This window comes from Corythoichthys intestinalis, chromosome 2 (assembly GCF_030265065.1).
Source record: "Corythoichthys intestinalis isolate RoL2023-P3 chromosome 2, ASM3026506v1, whole genome shotgun sequence".
NCBI classification, from domain to species: domain Eukaryota; kingdom Metazoa; phylum Chordata; class Actinopteri; order Syngnathiformes; family Syngnathidae; genus Corythoichthys; species Corythoichthys intestinalis.
In genome coordinates this window covers 63,473,197-63,493,265 of record NC_080396.1, presented here as the reverse complement: position 1 = coordinate 63,493,265, position 20,069 = coordinate 63,473,197, and the positions used below count along the sequence as shown (strand labels likewise).

The following is a 20,069-nucleotide window of genomic DNA, read 5'->3' as shown; positions in this document are numbered from 1 at the left end:
TGAAAAAAAACAATGGGAGAAACGAACCGCTACAGCATTGGCGTCATTCACAATATTTACGTAAAATAAATGCTAACTGCCCGTTTTTTTTTTTTTTTGCTTTTAACCAAGAATCGAGACTGTTTTATGTCCTTATCTATAAATAATTCAGGAATTTACGCATTTATTCACAAAATTTTCAACGTAAAAAGCTCTTTGTGGTGATAAGGCGGCGCCAGTGGCTTAAAGACTAGCACCACATTCGACATATCTACGCAAAATAAATGCTAAATTCCTGTTTTTTTTTTTTTTTTTTTTTTTTTTTTGCTTTTAATCAAAAACCGAGACTGTTTTACGTCCATATCTATCAAGAACTGGGGATTTAAGCATTTATTCACAAGAATTTTCAACGCAAAAAGCTCTTTGTGGTGATAATGCGGCGCCACAGTGGCTGATAAGCTAGCAGCACATTTGACATATTTACGTAAAATGAATGCTAACTGCCCATTTTTTTGCTTTTAACCAAGAATCGAGACTGTTTTACATTCATATCTATAAAGAATTCAGGGATTTAAGCATTTATTCACAAGAATTTTCAACGTAAAAAGTTTGTTGTCATACTTAGCCGCCTCCTGCCTGGATCGGGCAGAGCGGGAGAGGGGATGAAGGAAGTGGCTGGTGATGCCATTGCAGAAGCGATGATGATTGGCTAAGTGGGTGGATCGTGCCCAGCTTCACTCACTGCACGCTCGGGCAAACACAAGACAGGGATAATGGCGACGGGCCAGGGAATTTCAAAGGTAGCGTCCTCAAACTTCAATTATTTCAGTATTTGATATTGTTACTTTTTGGAATATTTTAAGGATAGTGTTCTGCTTATTGTACAGTAGGCCTAACAGACAGTTTCAGAGATTTTCACTGGTTCATGGTCAGTTTACTCAATTATTTTTAGGAGAGGTATTTTTTTTAGCTGTGACTAATTACTTTTTTTCCAAGTAAGACTTAAAACACTGTTACTAACTAACAACAATGAACCCGACACTGTGATAGGACAGTGTGTGGAGGGCAGTGCAGCTATATGTTAAAATAATGTATGAATTTTTGGGAGAGTGTTGCCGTGGTAATAAATCCTCACACCTAAATAATGCCTCGTTTCCTTTTTTTTTAAAATCAACCTTGTTAAATTTGAGCTAAACATCCTGCAGTCACTTGACGGGTTTGGCTACGATTAGCCTCTCTATGCCCCTGCTGAGCATGAGTGTGAGTGCGCATGCACGTTTATTTGTGTGCGAGCCTGTGGCTTGAGGAGAAACAGTACAGGCTGGCAGAGGGTTTGAAGCTTGAACAGTGGCAGCCCTGCACTACTTAACAATATTAGACTGCAGATGTCTGGCCAGTTAACAATGTGTAGTGTCAAGCAGAACACCTGCAATGTGTAATGTATGTACGCGCACACCAGGGGTAAAAGTGTCAAAATTTCTTGGCGGAGCTCCCAGATATTAATTTCACCCGGAGCCCAAATTTTCTTTTTTTTTTTCCTTTTGGGGAGAGAGGTTGTCAATCCTCCACCGAAATGCAAAGAAAACAGCTTTTGGCACAGTTATACCTAAAACACAACAAGTTTTACACTTGCGTTAGGCTACTGCATTACACTCACCGTAGCACGGCATACACTGCTGGCCAAAAGTATTGGCACGCCTGCAATTCTGTCAGATAATGCTCAATTTCTCCCAGAAAATGATTGTCATTACAAATGCTTTGGTAGTAATATCTTCATTTATTGTGCTTGCAATGAAAAAAAAAAAAACACAAAAGAGAATGGGGGTAAAAAATAAATCATTATCATTTTACACAAACTCCAAAAATGGGCCGGACAAAACTATTGGCACCCTTTGAAAAATCGTGTGATGCCTGTCTAATTTGTGCAATTAACAGCCCCTGTTACTTACCTGCGGCACATAACAGGTGGTGGCAATACCTAAATCACACTTGCAGCCAGTTAAAATGGATTAAAGTTGACTCAACCTCTGTCCTGTGTCATTGTACCACATTGAACATGGAGAAAAGAAAGAAGACCAAAGAACTGTCTGAGTACTTGGAAAGCAAAATTGTGAGGAAGCATGGGTAATCTCAAGGCTACAAGTCCATCTCCAAAAACCTGAATGTTCCTGCGTCATCAATAAGTGTAAAGCCCATGGCACTGTGGCTAACCTCCCGAAATGTGGAAGGAAAGGAAAAATTGACGGGAGATTTCAACGAAAGATTGTGCGGATAACAAACTTCGCCTAATCGAATAGTCCTTCAAAGAAAAGAAAACAGTCCCCAAAGACAAACATGGCAGAGGTTCCCTGTTTTGGGGTTGCTTTGCTGCCACTGGCACTGGACTGCTTGACTATTTGCTTTATGACGCCTGAAGACTACCAACAAATTTTGCAGCATAATATACTGGACTGTCTCAGGAAATTAGAATACACAATATTCTAATTTTTTGAGACAGTCCTGTGTATATATACAAAAAAATTAGAATATTGTGTATTCTAATTTTCTGAGACAGTCCAGTACTGTAGGGCCCATTGTGAGAAAGCTGGGTCTCCCTCAGATGTCATGGGTCTTCAAGCAGGACAATGACCCAAAACACATTTCAAAAAGAACTAGAAAATGGTTTGAGAGAAAGCATTGGAGACTTCTAAAGTTGCCAGCAATGAGTCCAGACCTGAATCCCATAGAACACCGGGGGAGAGATCTGAAAATGGCAGTTTGGAGAAAGCACCCTTCAAATCTCAGAGACCTGGAGCAGTTGGCCAAAGAAGAATGGTCTAAAATTCCAGCAGAGCATTGTGTAAATCTCATTGACGGATATCGGAAGCGGTTGTTCGCAGTTATTTTGTCGAAAGGATGTGCTACCAAGTATTAGGTTGATGTTACCAATACTTTTGTCAGCCCATTTTTGTAGTTTTGTGTAAAATGATAATGATTATTAAAAAAATTCATTCTCTTTTCTGTTTTTCATTGCAAGCAAAATAAATGAGGATATCACTACCAAAGCATTTGTAATTGCAGTCATTTTTTGGGAGAAATTTAACATTATCCGACAGAATTGCCGGGGTGTCAATAATTTTGGCCAGCAGTGCATAAATTAATTCACTGTTGATAAAGACGTATAAAATGAAAATGAGTTAAATATAAATAATAATTCGATTGTTTACAGCCCAAAGTAACTTAAAAAAAAAAAAAAAAAAAAAAAAAAAAAGCATTTAACTCCTGACACGCCATTGATGGTGAAAGACATCCAATACATTCACCCTTCCCAGTCAAAATGGAGATCTAGCACCGTCAGTGGCACACAGTGAGTTAAAAGGGTGCCCTGTAAGGGTTTAAAAAAACATAATTCCTGCTTGAAAAGGTTAAAGTAACAAATACACATGAAACTTCGTTGCAAAATGGCTTAAATGTCTTTGTAAAGGGGACACTTTACACTTATGATTATGCCTCAAACCTTAGTTTTGGGAAATGGGTCTCTGGGACTCATTTTGCTGTGCTGGGTCGTTTTATAAAAGTTTGCTTAGAGGGGAAAAAAGAGCTTTATTTACAAATGTACAAATATGGGATGAGTACATAGTTTATTTTGTTGAAAATAATCTGCTGTTGAGACATGTTATAGTTATTCAACTTCAATCTGAGCAGTAAAGGTGGTCATATTCTAAAAGTGGTTGATAGAAAAAATAGCAAGTAAGTCAATGCTAAGTGCAAAATCAGTGAGTGTGTAAAAAACATTACTGCATTTATAATGATTAACCAATTAAATACACTCTTTATAGTATTTAACTTCCCCATTTTGTTTGACAAACGAAACAGCAGCACCTATTCACGGATGTATTATGTTTCAGTGATTGACAGCGATCAGCATCCCAACCATTTGAACTGGGAGGAGCCGGATTGGACGTCTATTGCCGTCAACGGCAACTATTGAGTTAAGAACTATGTAGCGTTTGTGTGATCCTGCACACAAATACATACTCCGTCGCAGTTAACACTGTAACATTAAAGATGAAGCCATGGGAGCACCCGAAGTAGAAGATGAAGTCAGAGTAGACGTAACCGTGTCCACTGGTCCAGAAAGTCCCGTCGGCATGGTAACGAATGGCTCGGCCGGCCGAGCAGGAAGCGTCTTGTTGATCTTGATGGGTACAAAGACGTTGGAGGCATAGTGCTCACTGAGGTACTCTCCTCCTTTCTCCTCGTAGTCCTGCCGGCTGATCCAACCCGCCGCTACTCCTCTTCCACCGCCGGGAGGGTGCTCCACAGCCCAGTCTCTTGCCCCCAGCCACGCACCTAAGGTTGGCTGTGTCGCCATGGTCACCTGAGAGGAAGAGACCATTGAAAAGGAAGACAATTTGTAGCAGATAATGTGAGAAATTATGTTGCAATGTGGCAACTTGACCTATAAGACTGATTGATTTTTCATTTTGTGACACGGGGCTGTTTTTTTTTTTTTTTTTTTTTTTTTAAAGAGCAATGGTTCAGAAAATAACTACACAACGTAATACTTCAACCATATGATATGGTTTTAGACATTGTTTAGTTTGCTGCCACCATCTAGTGGTCATCTGGTTGCAAACTGTACTAACCTCAAAAAGACAAAGTTTGCTCCCAACTCCAACAACTCATAAATTGAAGGATCTGCATTTAAAAAAATAAGTGGCTAATTGGCCACAACCGGTTTTGGATGGAAATGAGTCATCTAATTACTAATTTCACATCTACTGCAAGTTTATTTATTGTGATTTTTTTTTTTTTTTTTTTTAAATCTCCAATTATTTCACTTTTTCTTTAACATAAAATGTACTGCCCACTTGTCATGTGTGAAACAAACAAGCAAATCATTTTTTACCTTCCTATTTAAACAAAACATGTTCGCTGTTGTGAACTTTGCCAAATCATGACATTATAGTGCAGCTAATCATAGACTTCATAATGATATTAACGGGACAATTTCCCCTGACACTGCACCATGCATTCAAGTAGGGGGCCGTCCCACACTCCGCTTCAGTTGGTCGAAGTCGGTCGCAGTTATTCTTAAACACATGCAGCGACCCAACGCCAGATTTAGGTTGAAAAAGTATGAAAGCTGTACTGCATACAAAGAGGAAGCATTGTCTCAGGAGTGATTTGTTCGAGGATTCAAGGTAATTATTATATTTTTCATACCATGCATGCATTTTGAAACGTTGTGAAAAAAATCAATGGGACAAATTAACTGCTACGGCATTGCCCAGTTTTTTGCTTTTAACCAAGAATCGAGACCGTTTCACGTTCATAACTATAAAGAATTTAGGGATTTAAGCATTTATTCACAAAAATTTTCAATGTAAAAAGCTTTTTGTGATATTAAGGCGCCGCCACAGTGGCTCAAAGACTTGCAGCACATTTGACATATTTACGTAAAATAAATGCCAACTACCCCTTTTTTTTTTTTTTTTTGGCTTTTAACCAAGAATCAAGACTGTTTCACATTCATATCTATAAAGAAATCAGGGATTTAAGCATTTATTCACAAGAATTTTCAACAGAAAAAGCTCTTTGTCTGTGTTTCCACTCGGTCAGCTTTGACGGGCATAGGCCCCTCTATGAATCGGCCCAGTGTCCCGTCAATACATTGTGAAGCCTATGATTGGTCTACGAAGGCTGAGAAAATATTTTTTCCGTCTTGATACTGGACGTGAAGCAGGATTAAATCAAGATTTAAATATGTTGGTTCTGATAGGATACAATTCTCAAAAGTTGCTACAAAAGCGTGACGGCTGAGACCGAATGACATCGCCTTCCCTTCACATGGCAAGTCACATACGTCTTCGGAATATGAACGACTACATAAAAAAAATTGGAATTATTAAAAATAAATAAATTTTTAAAAATTCCAAACGTGAGGTCTGTTGTGTAAACCCAGCCAAATTACAAACTATTCCTCAATTTTTGTTAACAATCATGTACCTTGAAGTGTGACTGGAAGGGTCTTATGGCCAGCAGCTCTCGCTCTATCCTTTCCCTCATCCCTGGATACTGCATGTTCCCTCCGGTCAAGAAAACATTGCTGACTAGCGCCTCCTGCTGCTCAGCAGTGTACCTGCAAATGAAACATGCTGCATGTAACAAATTACTGTACATCGGAGTTTTTTTTCATCGCGTGTGGGAATTATTGTCGTGCTACCTTGCCAGCATGTACTGAAGCGTCTCCATGATCCCCATCTGGTCTTCTCCAGTCAGCGAGGGCTGAAAGAGGATCTCTGGGCAGCGCAGACGTTCTGTGCCCACAAAAAGTTGGTGGTATTCTGCCATATTGAAGGCCGGCTGGAGAGAGTTCATTCACATTTAGTCACTTTAGCGTGTGTAATCAAGAGTAATCGTGTTTTAATACATGTGATGAAATTAAGCTTGGCATTACAACATTCTGGAGCATGTAATAGAGTTGAAATGTAGTTCACCGAGACATTTTTAAGAATGTACATTTCCAATATGATTCTTGTATTCAATTGAAGTTTGTCAAAAATAATAATATTAAATTACCTTAAAATTTTGTTTTTTGTTGTTCAATGAATGAAGGAACTAAAATTCTCATAACAAATAAAAGTGAATAATGTTCGTACTCAATTGTTTTTTTTTCTTTCTTTTACTTAACATTTACAGTGCCATCGTGTAAATCAGGTCCATTTCATTTTTATAACCCTAAATCAACGAAAATGACTTGACACATAGTTGACAATAAACAAATAAATAATTACTGTAAATCAGTACAAAAGAAAGAGCGTAAACTATCTAAAAAATTTTTGGGTATTTTTTTATTTACCGTATTTTTCGGTCTATAAATCGCAGTTTTTTTTCATAGTTTGGCTGGGGGTGCGACTTATATTCTGGAGCGACTTATGTGTGAAATTATTTCATTAATTTATCATTTCACATATTATTTTGGTGTTTTGGAGTGACACTGATGGTTTGGTAAACTTGTTAGCATATTCTTTATGCTATAGTTATCTGAATAACTCTTAATAGCTATGATACATTAACATACCAGCTACGTTCTCATTTCGTTGTTCATGCATCATGGAACATTATCATATTGTACACTTATTCAGAATGTTGTTCTCTATTGTATTTTTATTTTAAATAGTCTTTCAAATGAAATATCTGTTTTATGTGTTGGCTTTTATCAAGTAAATTTCCCCCAAAAAGCTTATACTCCAGTGTGATTTATGTTTTTTTTATCTTCGTTGGGCATTTTATGGCTGGTGCGACTAATACTCAAGCTTATAGTCCGAAAAATACGGTACTCCTATTTTTAATCACTTTGTTGTCTAATTTTTGTGCGTATTTTGAAAGCTGAATGAAAGAAAGTAATTCATTTTTTAGACACAAAATAGAAAATGATTTTAAACATACGTTTAAAATGCATGCAAGTTTTTGACACAACCAAATACCGTAATTTCCCGAATATAAGGCGCACCAGTGTATAATGTGCACCCCAAATTTACTTGTAAAATCTAGGGAAAATTATTGTACCCTTTTATAACGCGCACCCTAATTTTAGCACCAATAAATAGAAGAATACAGGAAAAACAGAGCTCGTGTACAGATACAGAAATGTCATTTTACTGACTGGTGAAACACAGCACAAGCATAGCACATTGGTAGTAGTTCAAAACATTACCATAAACTGACAATATTTATGGTAATAATATGATTTGACAACTTCTCCAACTTACCAGAATCTAGGAGAAAACAAAACAGATGTGACTTTTCTTTTAAAGGCTGCTGTATAACTTGCTCGTTTCATCATGATAAAGAAATGCTTATTCCATGGATTGATACGGTAAAATGAAAGGGAGAATGTAAGTCGGAAATCCGTGAGAGCTCATCGCTGTCAACACGACAGCAACAGTAGGAACTATTGTTATTTGGGTTTGAGTTTCCCTAGGGACAGATATAGTTGGCGGACACAGAAAGTCTGTGTGCTTACGTTTGTTATGGTCCGAGTTGCAGAGCTGCAATAAACATTGACTCAAATGAGTTCAAGAAACTAAACTCTGTGCTTTATGAAGAGTGAAAAAAACACAATTTAACACAGACGAAATCATTCGGCCGAATAGAGTGAAGTATTACCGAAACATAATGGTGACGTCACGTACCGTAATGGTCGGCAACGGGTCGCCGCATATGTTTCTTCAACACAACGTGGCCGTGTCAGTAAAAAAAAAAAAAAATCGGTTTGTATATATGTGTATATATATATATATATATATATATATATATGTATTAGGGCTGTCAAAATTATCGCGTTAACACGCGGTAATTAATTTTTAAAATTAATTGTGTTAAAATATTTGACGCAATTAACGCACATGTCCCGCTCAGACAGTATTCTGCCTTTTGGTAAGTTTTACAGCAAGGCTTTTTGTGCTGTCTAACAGCGAACTCTTGTGGTCGCTTTGCGACATTGTTTATTGTTTTCTTGCCAGTTCAATATGGCTGCACGACGTCTCGGGCTGACGCCTACGTTGTAATGTTGTGCTTATATGATCCTTGGACAAGATTTGTCCGTAAGTATGGTTGTTGTAAAGAATGTACATATTATGTTAGTAAGCGAAATGTTATATTTTTTGTATGAGACGCTTTTTGTTTATGTTTAGTAAACCTGTATAGCGTGCTAAGCTAACATTGTTGCTAATGCAATGCTTGTGTACTTTTTTTTTGTAGTTTTACGACGGTCTAAAGAGGACAATGGTTTGAGGCCATTTTATTAATAAATCAGATGAAAAAGGAAGAAGTCTGATTATTAAGGCGTTGTTCACTAGCTGTCTAGCTTTGGAAAAAGTAGACGCTTCGGAGTGAGGACACTACTGGACTGTCTCAGAAAATTAGAATACACAATATTCTAATTTTCTGAGACAGTCCTGTACATTAATCCACCATTTAAAGCAGGGGTGTCCAAACTTTTTGCAAAGGGGACCAGATTTGGCGTGGTAAAAATGTGGGGGGCCGACCTTGGCTGACGTCCTTTACATAGAACAATATACAGGACTGTCTCAGAAAATTAGAATATTGTGTATTCTAATTTTCTGAGACAGTCCAGTATAGACAGATTTAAATGACAGTAGTGTGAAATGCCCACTACAGTCCTTATGTACCGTATGTTGAATGTATATATCCATCTTGTGTCTTATCTTTCCATTCCAACATTTTACAGAATATATATATAATTTACAGAAAAATATGGCATATTTTATAGATGGTTTGAATTGTGATTAATTGCGATTAAGTACGATTAATTAATTTTTAAGCTGTAATTAACTCAATTAAAAATTTTAATCGTTTGACAGCCCTAACATACACACATATATATACATATATATATATATATATATATATATATATATATATATATATATATATATATATACATATACATATATTTCTGTCTCCATCCATGTACCCGTTTATAATGCGCACCATGATTTTACAGTTGATTTTGGGGAACAAAAGTGTGCGTTATATTCGGGAAATTACAGTACTCACATTTGGACTTTTCCCCACATTTTCAAAGAATCCCCATAGATTCACCTATCAATTATTTCTTGGAATACTAGCCAAGATTTTAGATGTTTTATTTTTTTTAATCTAGGAATTCTCAACCTACCTGGACCATATTCATATTTGATTTTTCCTGCAGGCTGTCCTCAGAAAAGTCAGGATACATGATGGCCATGCCGTCGCCCTCTTCCATGTGCTGCTCCAACTCGGCCACCTGGAGGGGTGAGCGAGAAAACGTCAAGTTGGCGTAAAACGCACGGTGCATGATGGTATGAAGAACTTCTTTGTCCGCCTCGCCTCTGCCTTTCCCTCAGCGCCGTCGCTGTGCAGCATTTTGCGGCGTCCCTGCTCCACGGCCAGCTGCAGTTTGCTGATGTACGACTGCAGCTCCTCGGCTGAGTCCATGTTGAGCTCAACCAGACTCTTGTGGAACTGATCCAATAGGCCGTCCTCCAGCAGCTCCTAAACATACAGTCATGTGAAAAAATTAGGACACTTCATGAAATTTTCATTTCTTCATTTGAGAAATGTTCACATATCAATGTCTGATCTTTTTATTTATCCCTGGAAAAGAAAGCGATTTAATTGCATGTAAACAACAAAAATAATATAGTTTTACTCATTAAACCAAATATATCAACAGAAATGCATATTCTAACTGTGAAAAAAAAAAAGGACACCCTACCACCTAATAGCTAGCGTTACCCCCTTTGGCTGAAATAACTTTAGTGAGATACTTTTTGTAGCCATCAACCAGTTTTTGACATCAGTCTGAAGAAAGTGTGCGCCACACTACTCAACGCAGAATACTTTCAGCTGTGAGATGTTTGAGGGGTTTCTTACATGTACAGCCGATTTCCAGTCACCCCACAGCATCTCAATGGGATTAATATCTGGGCTTTTACTCGGCCATTCCAGGACTTCCTTTTCAGCCAGTCCTTGGCGGATTTACTGGTATGTTTGGGTCATTGTCATGTTGCAGGGTCCAGTTTCGCTTCAGCTTTATTTTTTCACAGATAATCTCACATGTTCCTCAAGCACAGTCTGATACACGATAGAATTCATGGTGGATATTATGATGGTGAGATGTCCACATCCGCCTCCATGGATGTGGAGAACTTCATGCCAACAGTTGGTATGAAGTTCTTTTCCTAGAATGCTGTATTGGGTTTACGCCAAACATGTCTTATGTTCTGATGTCCAAATAATTCAATTTTAAACTAATCTGTCCAAAGAACATTATTCCAGAAGTCCTGGTCTTTGACTACATTCACTCTGGCAAACTTCAGTCTGGCCTTCATGTTCTTCTTGGAGAGCAAATGTTTCCTCCTTGCACACCTCCCATGAAGGTTAAACTTGAAGTCTCCTTCTGATTGTAAAGGCATGCACGTTCACAACAACAGTAGCAAAAGCCTGCTCTAGGTCCCGTTTTTGGAGACTTCTTTTAGCATCTTACGGTCTGCTCTCGGGGTGAACTTGCTTGGACGGTCAGACCTGGGCATGTTGGCAGTTGTTTTGAATGTCTTCCACTTGTAGACTATTTTCCCGACAGTATTATATTCTTTTGAGATCTTTTGAAATCCCCTACTAGACTCATAAGCGTCTACAATCTTCTTTCTGAATTAGGCCTCAGATAGTTCCTTTGATCTCACCATGGTGTCTTCTCTCACTTCAACAGTCAGGGGCACACCACACTAAATGTGAGGTTTAAGTAAGGCAAGCCTCCTTCAAAACACTGGGTATTGATGTTCTAATCATGTGTACCTGATGTGATAAACTTGTGTGTGATTTTATCTATTTTAAGTGGGATTGAATGTGGGGGTCCTAATTTATTCCTCAACAGAAATGGCATTTATTTAAAATTATACATTTTACAGAAAGTTATATAAAAAAATTTTTTCCCAGTTTTAATTGTTTAGTTCTATTACTTGAATCTCTCAAGATTGGTCAAATTGATATTAAATATCCATATGACCAAATATGTTAGAAAACACACAGGCTTCCATGGGGTGTCCTAATATTTTACATTTTTGTGTATCTGTGCTTTACTTGAGTACAAATATGAAGTGGTACTCTTTACTTTTACTTCACTACATTTTATAGCATATATCTGTACTTTTACTCCACTATTTTTCAAATTGTCGCCTGCATTACACATTACTTTTGTTTTGTTTTTTACTAATTGTGAATTGATAGTTTTGTTTTCATGCCTCTGGAGCAATCAATAAGCCCTGAGCAACTACACCCTAATTGAGCACTAGAGGCAGCAAAATGAGAACAAGCAAGATTAGGATGGTGAACAAAATATTGACCAACTGCGAGCAGCGTGCCTTGAGATGAGCGGGTGCTGCACACTCTTATACAGTAGGTGGGGAATTATCACGGGAAATCCTTCAGGCTATGGGACAGGAATAATAAACAACGGGAGCGGGAACACCTGAATAGATGATGGTTTTCACCTGTGTTAAAAAACCTAGAAGTTTTATTTTCGTGGGCCAACACTGTCTCGACTTGCAGTGGCACAGTAAGTTTCCAACACTTCGACGTACTTCCGATTACTGTATTCACGCGGCCTCAACATGGCGAACCGTGGAGTTGAAAACCCGAAGACAGAACTACATATGAAACTCGGAAATAATCACCTATTGGTTAAAACTGGAGCAGGAAGGTCCAAGTTAGAATTAGAAAATTTCTTGAGAGTGAAACGCGACCGTGCCACTACAAAATAGGTGGCGTGTAAAAAATGCGTGGCTCTAGCAGCAGTGACTCAGGGACGAGTGGTCTCATTTTGATTTTGAAATGTATTAAATACAATCTTCATCTTTTCCTTTTGGGTCTTCCTCAGGGGTTGCCACAGCAAATCAGTTGCTACCATGACTTTTCTAATGACCAACGTAAAGGTGTTTAAAAAAAAAAAAAAAAAAAAAAACGGGAGTGGGAGTGATTTTGACTGGGAATGGGACGGGATTGGGAGTCATCTTACAGGTGTGGGACAGGATGGGATTTACTTTTTGACTCAGCCCTTGGATTGGAATGGAATAGGAGTTTTTCACTGGGCGCGGGAAGGAACGGGAGTGAAAGTCCACTTCTAATTCATGCTCTAGCATGCATCTAGTAATTGCTTGCAATCCGTCATTAAATTGCCTGTAACACAAAAAAGCATGTTAATTTCATATTACATGCGTTATTTTATGCTTCTGAATGAAACGGACCACTTGGATATGTGTGGAAGCAATCGATACGTTTATTCAATTTCTTTGAATCCCGTGCTACGAAAATGAGACACTTCCGGCCACGGTCTCGGATTAAGGAAGAAGGAAAATGTGACGTCAGTGGACTAATCATTTTCCAAATATAGCCATTACTATCGAATGCAGAGGGACTGCGGATTCAAATGATTTTGTCGATTAATTTGTTTATATTTTGCATCACGCCAGCCCCATGCGCTGCAGGCTTTTGTTACTACACCAGTGAGATTGGTGTGAGGCTTTTTGGATTTCCAAAAAAATCATGTTTACCGTGAATAATGGCCAAAACAAGTAAGACAATCAAGAGACCATTGGACAGATGACTAAATGGTAAATGGTGTTATACTTGTACGTATAGCGCTTTTCCACCTTTCAAGTTGCTCAAAGCGCTTTACACTACATTGCCATCTACCTACTGATGACGCAGCACCAGGAGCAATGTGGGGTTCAGTAGCTTGCTCAAGGATACTTAGGCGAGTTCATCAGGGCAGAGAATCGAATCCACAAACTCTGGGTTGGGGAACAATTACTCTACCACTGAGCCACGCCACCCCACGACTAAGTGAGTAAGCTATGTGTTTTATGTCATGTCAAATACTGGGATCATGGCAAACGTTTTAATAAAGTGGCGGCTTGCATTTTGTGGCTGACAATGCTCCCTGTCCACCGAGAAGGCCACTCGGCGGACGACCGGTGGCTTGTCACACACTATGGTCGCGGGCAGATAAAGGCGTGCTCGCCGGGGAGCCCCCTGCTCTCGTCTCCGGTTCTCGATTGTGTAGACTTCCACCCGTTTCGGTCCTCTTCACGTGCCCGCCCATTGAGCGCAATACTCGGATTGGGCTCAAGCAGCCACGCGCTCCGACGTCGGCCGGTTTGTCCACCGAGAATGCGCTATTTTCGGCGTTAATTCCCCTATGCGTCCCCGGCGACGAGCACTGCCTGCCAGTCGGGGCCTGGCCGATCGGTGAAGACAATCACCACCGTCGCAGTGTGTGAAATGAGTCGGGGTAGTTTTGTGTAATTTTTCGTTTTCGAAAGGCGAGAAAGAGACTTGGAAGAGCCGCTCAGTCGGGTTAGCATCTCGCCTAGCTCTCCCGCCTCCTGTTTTGTTTACACTCTTTCCTCCTTCTCCGGAGCCGGGGAAGGGAAATGACAAAAGCCGGACTAACTCCGGTGGCATAAATTACCGTTCGGGAGTAATATGCAGTAATTTAGCCCTTTCCTACTAAATGAATGCATTTTTAATATTTCATATTCCATTTAGCATTGTAAAATGGATTATTGTTAGAATAAAGATTGCACTGTACCAGAATTTTACTGTCAATATTATTTAGCGCAAGTAAACTGATGGGTTCGTATATTAATCACGTGTTAAATATTGTTATATTATTCTGGGCGGAGAAAAGCTGACGATGAATTTTATGTAACTATGTAACTACCATTTTTTTCCAAAGCAAAAGCAGATGTTTGCAAATATCTCATTTAAGGTTATATTAACTAAAGAATATTTATAAATACATTTAAAGAAAAAAAAAGTTTACCGTTTCCTTTTTATTTAAAACATTTTCTTTAACTCTAACCAATTTAAAATCTTAGAAAATAAATGTTAAAGAATATTGAGTTCTATGTTGTTTATTTAATGACAATACGGGTGCACTGATTATGCAAATGACTGACAACTAATCAATCATCAAATTAATCAACAACTATTTTATAATCAACTAATCTTGTGAGACATTTCTGACCTAAAAATGTCCTTATCCTCTTTTTTGAGCCTCTCAATAGTAAATATTTATTTATTTGTTTAATTTTTTATTATAGAAATTCTAATTATTGAATAAATTTTAAACAAAAAATTGGGCAACAGTAGGCAATGACGTCAAGGTATGTACTTATATATTGACTTGTAGTCATTTGTTGTACATGGAAAGAAGACAAAAATATATACAAGTGGAAAAAAATAGATGTCTCCAGGAAAGAAACGGACAAGCCACTTCTTTCTTACCTGTACAGCCATTAGTCTTTCCAGCCTCTCTTGGTCCTGATGTAGCTTCTCACCACGACGTCGAGCATTGATCTCCTGAAGCCGCTTGAGCTGCTGAGCTCTCCTCTCTTGCCTCTCTTCCACACTCACGCAGCCACCCGGCAACTTGCCCGAGAAGGGAAGTTGCATTCGGTGAACCTCGCGCTCATAAAACTCCGGGCTACGCCACTTTTCCAACTCTGCAGAAAACAGGAAAATAGAAGCGTTGGATCGATGCATTATTTGGCATATGACTTTCTATCCATGCATATGTTGGCTCCTACTGCACCTTCTTGATAATCCACTGCAGTGTAGCTATGTTCATGCAGCAGTTCTTCCATGCGGCTAAGTGTGATAGCAGCTAGGTGACCTGGATATTTGAGCTGGAGGAGCCTCTGAAGGTAGGCTGCCGCCTGGCCTCCAGCCACGTTCACACGCTTACAGTTCATCGCATCCAACCTGGAGGTGACGTCATAAGAGCGCCGTTAGAACAACATTGGATGGACACTTGCAAATCTAATGAGCTTCACCGTAAGCTTTCGATAATTGTTTTGACTGACAGTGTCAGATTTGTTCAGTGAACAATAGGTTCTTAGGCAATAGTTTGCAAAACCATTGCTTCACTTTGAGAAATGTTCCTAATATTTTGATCCAGTTTTAAGCAGTATAGTGGTACGTTGACAAACCTTGACGCGTCTTTTGAATGTTTTCATGTATTTTTTTATTTTTCATGTTGTTTTCATTGCACAATGGTTTGAAATGATGATCTCCTTTAATATATTTTCCCACATGGTTAAATGCATAAAACAGTTTTTACTCAGTGTGTGACCTGGTTGAAGTTTGTCATCTATGTGGTTCGTGATTTCATTGCAGTTGGTCTTATAGTAAATCAATACGCTCAGCAAATCAGCAGATTTCAAATCACTCCTGGTGTGTTGTACCACAGCGCCTTATTATGGAAATACCTGCTCACTTTGTGCTTCTTACACATCCACTGCCAATGACCAAGAGAGGTCTTTATGTCATGAACACTAGCCCACAAAGACCTCGCCAACATCCAATGAGAGCAAAGTGTTAAAATTTAAATATTAAAAGAGAAATACACCAACTAAAATAGCTTCAAATTGGACATTGTAGGCATTTTCAATGCAAATTATCTATCAAACCTGTTTAAATGACATCAAACGTTATAGTATTTAAAAAAAGGTTTCTACTACGGTTGTTCCCATCATGTTTTTATGCTCCCGATCCGATCCCGATCGTTTTAGTTTGAGTATCTGCCGATCCCGATATTTCCCGATCCGATTGCTTTTTTTTTGCTCCCGATTCAATTCAAATCATTCCCGATAATTTTTCCCGATCATATACAATTTGGCAATGCATTAAGAAATTAATGAATAAAACTCGGACGAATATATACATGCAACATACAGTACATAAGTACTGTATTTGTTTATTATGACAATAAATACTCAAGATGGCATTTACATTATTAACATTCTTTCTGTGAGAGGGATCCACGGATAGAAAGACTTGTAATTCTTAAAGGACAAATGTGACTTTGTATATTGTGACTAAATATTGCCATCTAGTGGATTTTTATGAGCTTTCAGTAAATGATAATTCAGCCATTTAACTTCTGCCCAAATGCATGATGGGAAGTGCAACCATGACTGTGCGGAATTGGACCAATTGATATATCTTCTCAGCGTTGAGAAATAAAATAGGGTGTTAAGAAAAAGATCAACTACTACCTTTCGTCTCCACATAGCTTCCCACGATATATCTGATCATTAAGAGAGGGATTGTAAGGCTTTAGCCAATTAAAAAAGGCTTCAAAGGCTGCCAAAATTCTCTCTACTCATTTTACTTTGCCTTTTAGTTCTACGTATATCTAATACGATGCCATTATAGATTGAACGTGACAATGTGTGAGTGGGTAGTGCAGCGCATGCGCTAAATGCGTTAAATATTTTAATATTATTATCTCCGTTGACGCGATAAATTTGACAGCCCCACTTTAAGCCAAAACTAAAGACTCTGGATGAGTTTAAGACATTTTGTCTGTAACGTTAAATACAATTAGAAAACAATTTAATTAAAAAAAAAAAAAATAGTATATATATATATATATATACAGTATATATATTAAAAAAGGCATGTCCGATATTTTTTTTGCCGATTCCGATACTTTGAAAATGACATGATCGGACCCGATCGATCGGGACATCTCTAGTTTCTACCACTAACAGGACACTCTTAAGTCAAAGTATCACTAACTATCAATTAAACTAGTTATAGGAGATCATAAAACAACAAATGGAAGCAGACACTAGTGTCTGAGCCTCACCTGCCATTGACAACAGGCAAAATGTGCGAGCAATGGTACCCAGAGGACAAAACAATCCCGGTCTGTGGTGGCTGCAGGTTCCTCTGATTGTTGGTGTGGTAAAAACTGTACAAGGCGTCTACTCCGTACGAAACGTGAGGAACGCCGTAACACTCAAATAGCAACTCTGACATCATCTGCCGGCAGTGCAGAGGGTTGCAAGGCGCCTCGGTCAGCACAATAGGATGCTCCACATGGCCCTAAAACACACAGATTTAGAGGGAAAATGACAAGCAGTACTCAATTTGGAAATTTAGGGATGTACGTAGTTCCCATGCGGTGTACTCACTTTTGTTGCCAGGCGTTTCAATATTAATGGCTACATTTTGAGTTATTTTGAGGGGAAAATAAATTAACTATTATATAAGCTGCAAACGGACTACTTTTTATTGTGTCAAAGTGTCATTTTGTCAGGGTTGTCCCATAAAAAAACATTTACTTAAATATCTGCAGAAATGCAAGGAGTGTACTCACTTTTGTGATACACTGTATTTATATTTTTTTAATATCTATTTGACACAAACACCATTACTCTTGCAAATGTATGTTAGAAAATTGTTTGTTCGCAGTAAGTGTAAATCAGCAAGGAGGAAGGAGAGAGGTAAGCTAAGTATGCAACCTAGGCAACATAAACCAATTTTAGGTCAGAACCTATCAGTTGAGAAACACTGATTAATTGTAGGGCTGCAGCTATCGATTATTTTAGTAGTCGATTAATCGATGAACTCGCTAGTTCGAATAATCGAGTAATCGGATAAGGAACATAAAAATTAAAATACCTGTGCTGAGCCTCAAACGGTATAAAAAATTAATAAATAAGGATCTAAGTACAACAAAAGAATAATTGGCAAACTTACATAGCAAAAGTCCGCTAGCTTAAATGCTATGAAATGCTAACTTTTTTTTTACAATGCTCTTAACAAATGGTTAAGGCAATATACCTTACAAATGCATTAAAAAACATTAGCTAAAACAAAAACTTAACTTACGTTGGTCTTAACAGGGAGCAGCTGGATTCAGCTATGTGAAATGAGGCAGACCAGAGGTCAGTGTATCCACCCTAATCAATAAAACGAAATGCAAACACTTCCAAAATAAACCATTACAATGCCACTTCAATTAAACGAATACTCGAAGCAACAAAATTTAATTTGAATATTTTTTTTCTAATCGAATACCCGAGTTAATTGATTAATCGTTGCAGAACTAACTAATTGCATAAAGACTTACAATGATATGTCCCCATTTCTGTCCAGACAAAGTAGAGCAGCAGAGTGTGGGAAGAGGTGAAGGAGAGATGAAAAATGAGAAGAGGTGAATTGACTATCAATAAAGGATGTCCCAATTTTGATTTTGAATACTGGTGGCTGGGAAAAAACTCACTTTTTCTTTTTTTTTTTTTTTTTTTTACAGAAACCTGTATTTCGGTTTGATTATATATAGTTTAAAGCGCTATTTCTGACTTTTTATGATAAATGCTTTTTTTAAAAAAAGTGTAAAAACATGAATACTATTTTTGGCCAGGTGTCTATCATGTGGTTAATTACTTAAAATAGTCATTTGTTTGGTTAAAGTATGGGATGAGTTAGTGCATTTTTAATTCAGAGCACTAGAAGGACACACAGAGCAAAATCGCACGTCACCGACCTCTGAAGTGATGCCAAGGTGAGTAAAGACATAGTCGAAAATCAGCTCCTGGATCTCAAAGTTGACCACGACGTTGCGGTCGAACTGGCTTTTGAGCAGCCACCGGAGTGGCTCCAGGTTGGGGATGTCGTTGCCGATCTGGGTCTCGCTGCGGGCGGCTCCTCTGCTGCGTGCTGCCACCGAGCGGAAAAGCAGCCGCGGGGCCACCGAGTCCACCGTCGCCCAGTCGGCTCTGGTCTGGAAGGAGCCGTTGTCGATCACAATCGGAGTCGCTGTCCCACACGAGGCTGCCGTCGGCTCGAAAATCGGATCGGGAGAGGTTTTAAAATCTCGAAAGGAAAAGATTTGACAGACCGGTTGGTTCGTGGTAGCCATTTTGGAAACGTGTCACAGGAAAATAGAGTCGAGTGGAAATACTTATCAATGTTGACAATTCCTAATTGACGTCCAATCCTAGGGACCAGCAGAGTGACAAAATCTAGTGGTGAATTAATGAGAAATTGTTGATTTTTTCAATTTTGTTAAGAACAGTGTCGACACAAATTATTTTCATCCCTTATTTTCGTTTTATCCATCCATTTGTTTTCTATGACAATTATTACACGAATATTCACGCTCACTTTTATGGAGGACTATATAGACAAGTTTCCGAGGTAATTCCGTTTTACTTCCTTATGTCTGCAAGCAACTTCCGTTTTAGAATTTCTCCATCCACAACAACAGTGGAGCTACAGTAACATTACTCATCAAAATCTGTTCAATTAAACCAAAGACAATTTGGAGATACCGCATCTAAGCCTGTCGCAATATGCAATAATTCCATTTATCGCACGGTAAAACAAAATAAAGGCGGTAATTTTTCCGCTGCGATTTATCGCCTCGTGCGCACGTGCGTTAAATGTTTGGCATCCTTGTTACCAACGACGCAAAATGCGTCTTCGATCCGTGTCCGGAAAAAAATAGCGTCTTAGCCAATCCGTCCCCATTATATCCTATTGTCGAACGTATACCGGCCGTGTCAGTGCTCCGGATTGACTGCGGACCATCTCCGAGCTATAGGTGAAAGTGGGCAGGAACGGTCAGGAACGCAGTTCCGGTATAAGATTCAGGGCAGGAACACAGTTCCGGTATAAGATTCAGTGCCGGAACGCTGTTCCGGTATAAGATTCAGGGCTGGAACGCTGTTCGGGTATACGGT

The 20,069-nt window shown here is 38.7% G+C and overlaps 1 protein-coding gene across 1 annotated transcript; it reads right to left on the bottom strand.

Annotated features, from left to right (window-relative positions):
* Positions 1 to 3,237: 3,237 nt before the first annotated feature.
* actr5 (actin related protein 5) lies at positions 3,238 to 19,252 on the bottom strand. Its single transcript, XM_057858451.1, has 9 exons — positions 18,872 to 19,252; positions 17,186 to 17,424; positions 15,125 to 15,294; positions 14,818 to 15,035; positions 9,859 to 10,023; positions 9,668 to 9,775; positions 6,188 to 6,327; positions 5,971 to 6,103; positions 3,238 to 4,339 (listed from the first exon to the last, which is right to left on the bottom strand). Exons 1-9 carry the CDS (start codon positions 19,244 to 19,246, stop codon positions 4,007 to 4,009), a joined length of 1,881 nt encoding a protein of 626 aa, XP_057714434.1. The 5' UTR covers positions 19,247 to 19,252; the 3' UTR covers positions 3,238 to 4,006.
* Positions 19,253 to 20,069: the final 817 nt, after the last annotated feature.

Coding starts and splice junctions, on each gene's coding strand:
- actr5 (XM_057858451.1), bottom strand. CDS start 19,246: ATGGCTACCACGAACCAACCGGTCTGTCAAATCTTTTCCTTTCGAGAT. Junction 15,295..17,185: donor TTGCCTGTTGTCAATGGCAG/GTGAGGCTCAGA, acceptor CGTCACCTCCAG/GTTGGATGCGATGAACTGTA. Junction 9,776..9,858: donor GCGCTGAGGGAAAGGCAGAG/GCGAGGCGGACA, acceptor TCACCCCTCCAG/GTGGCCGAGTTGGAGCAGCA.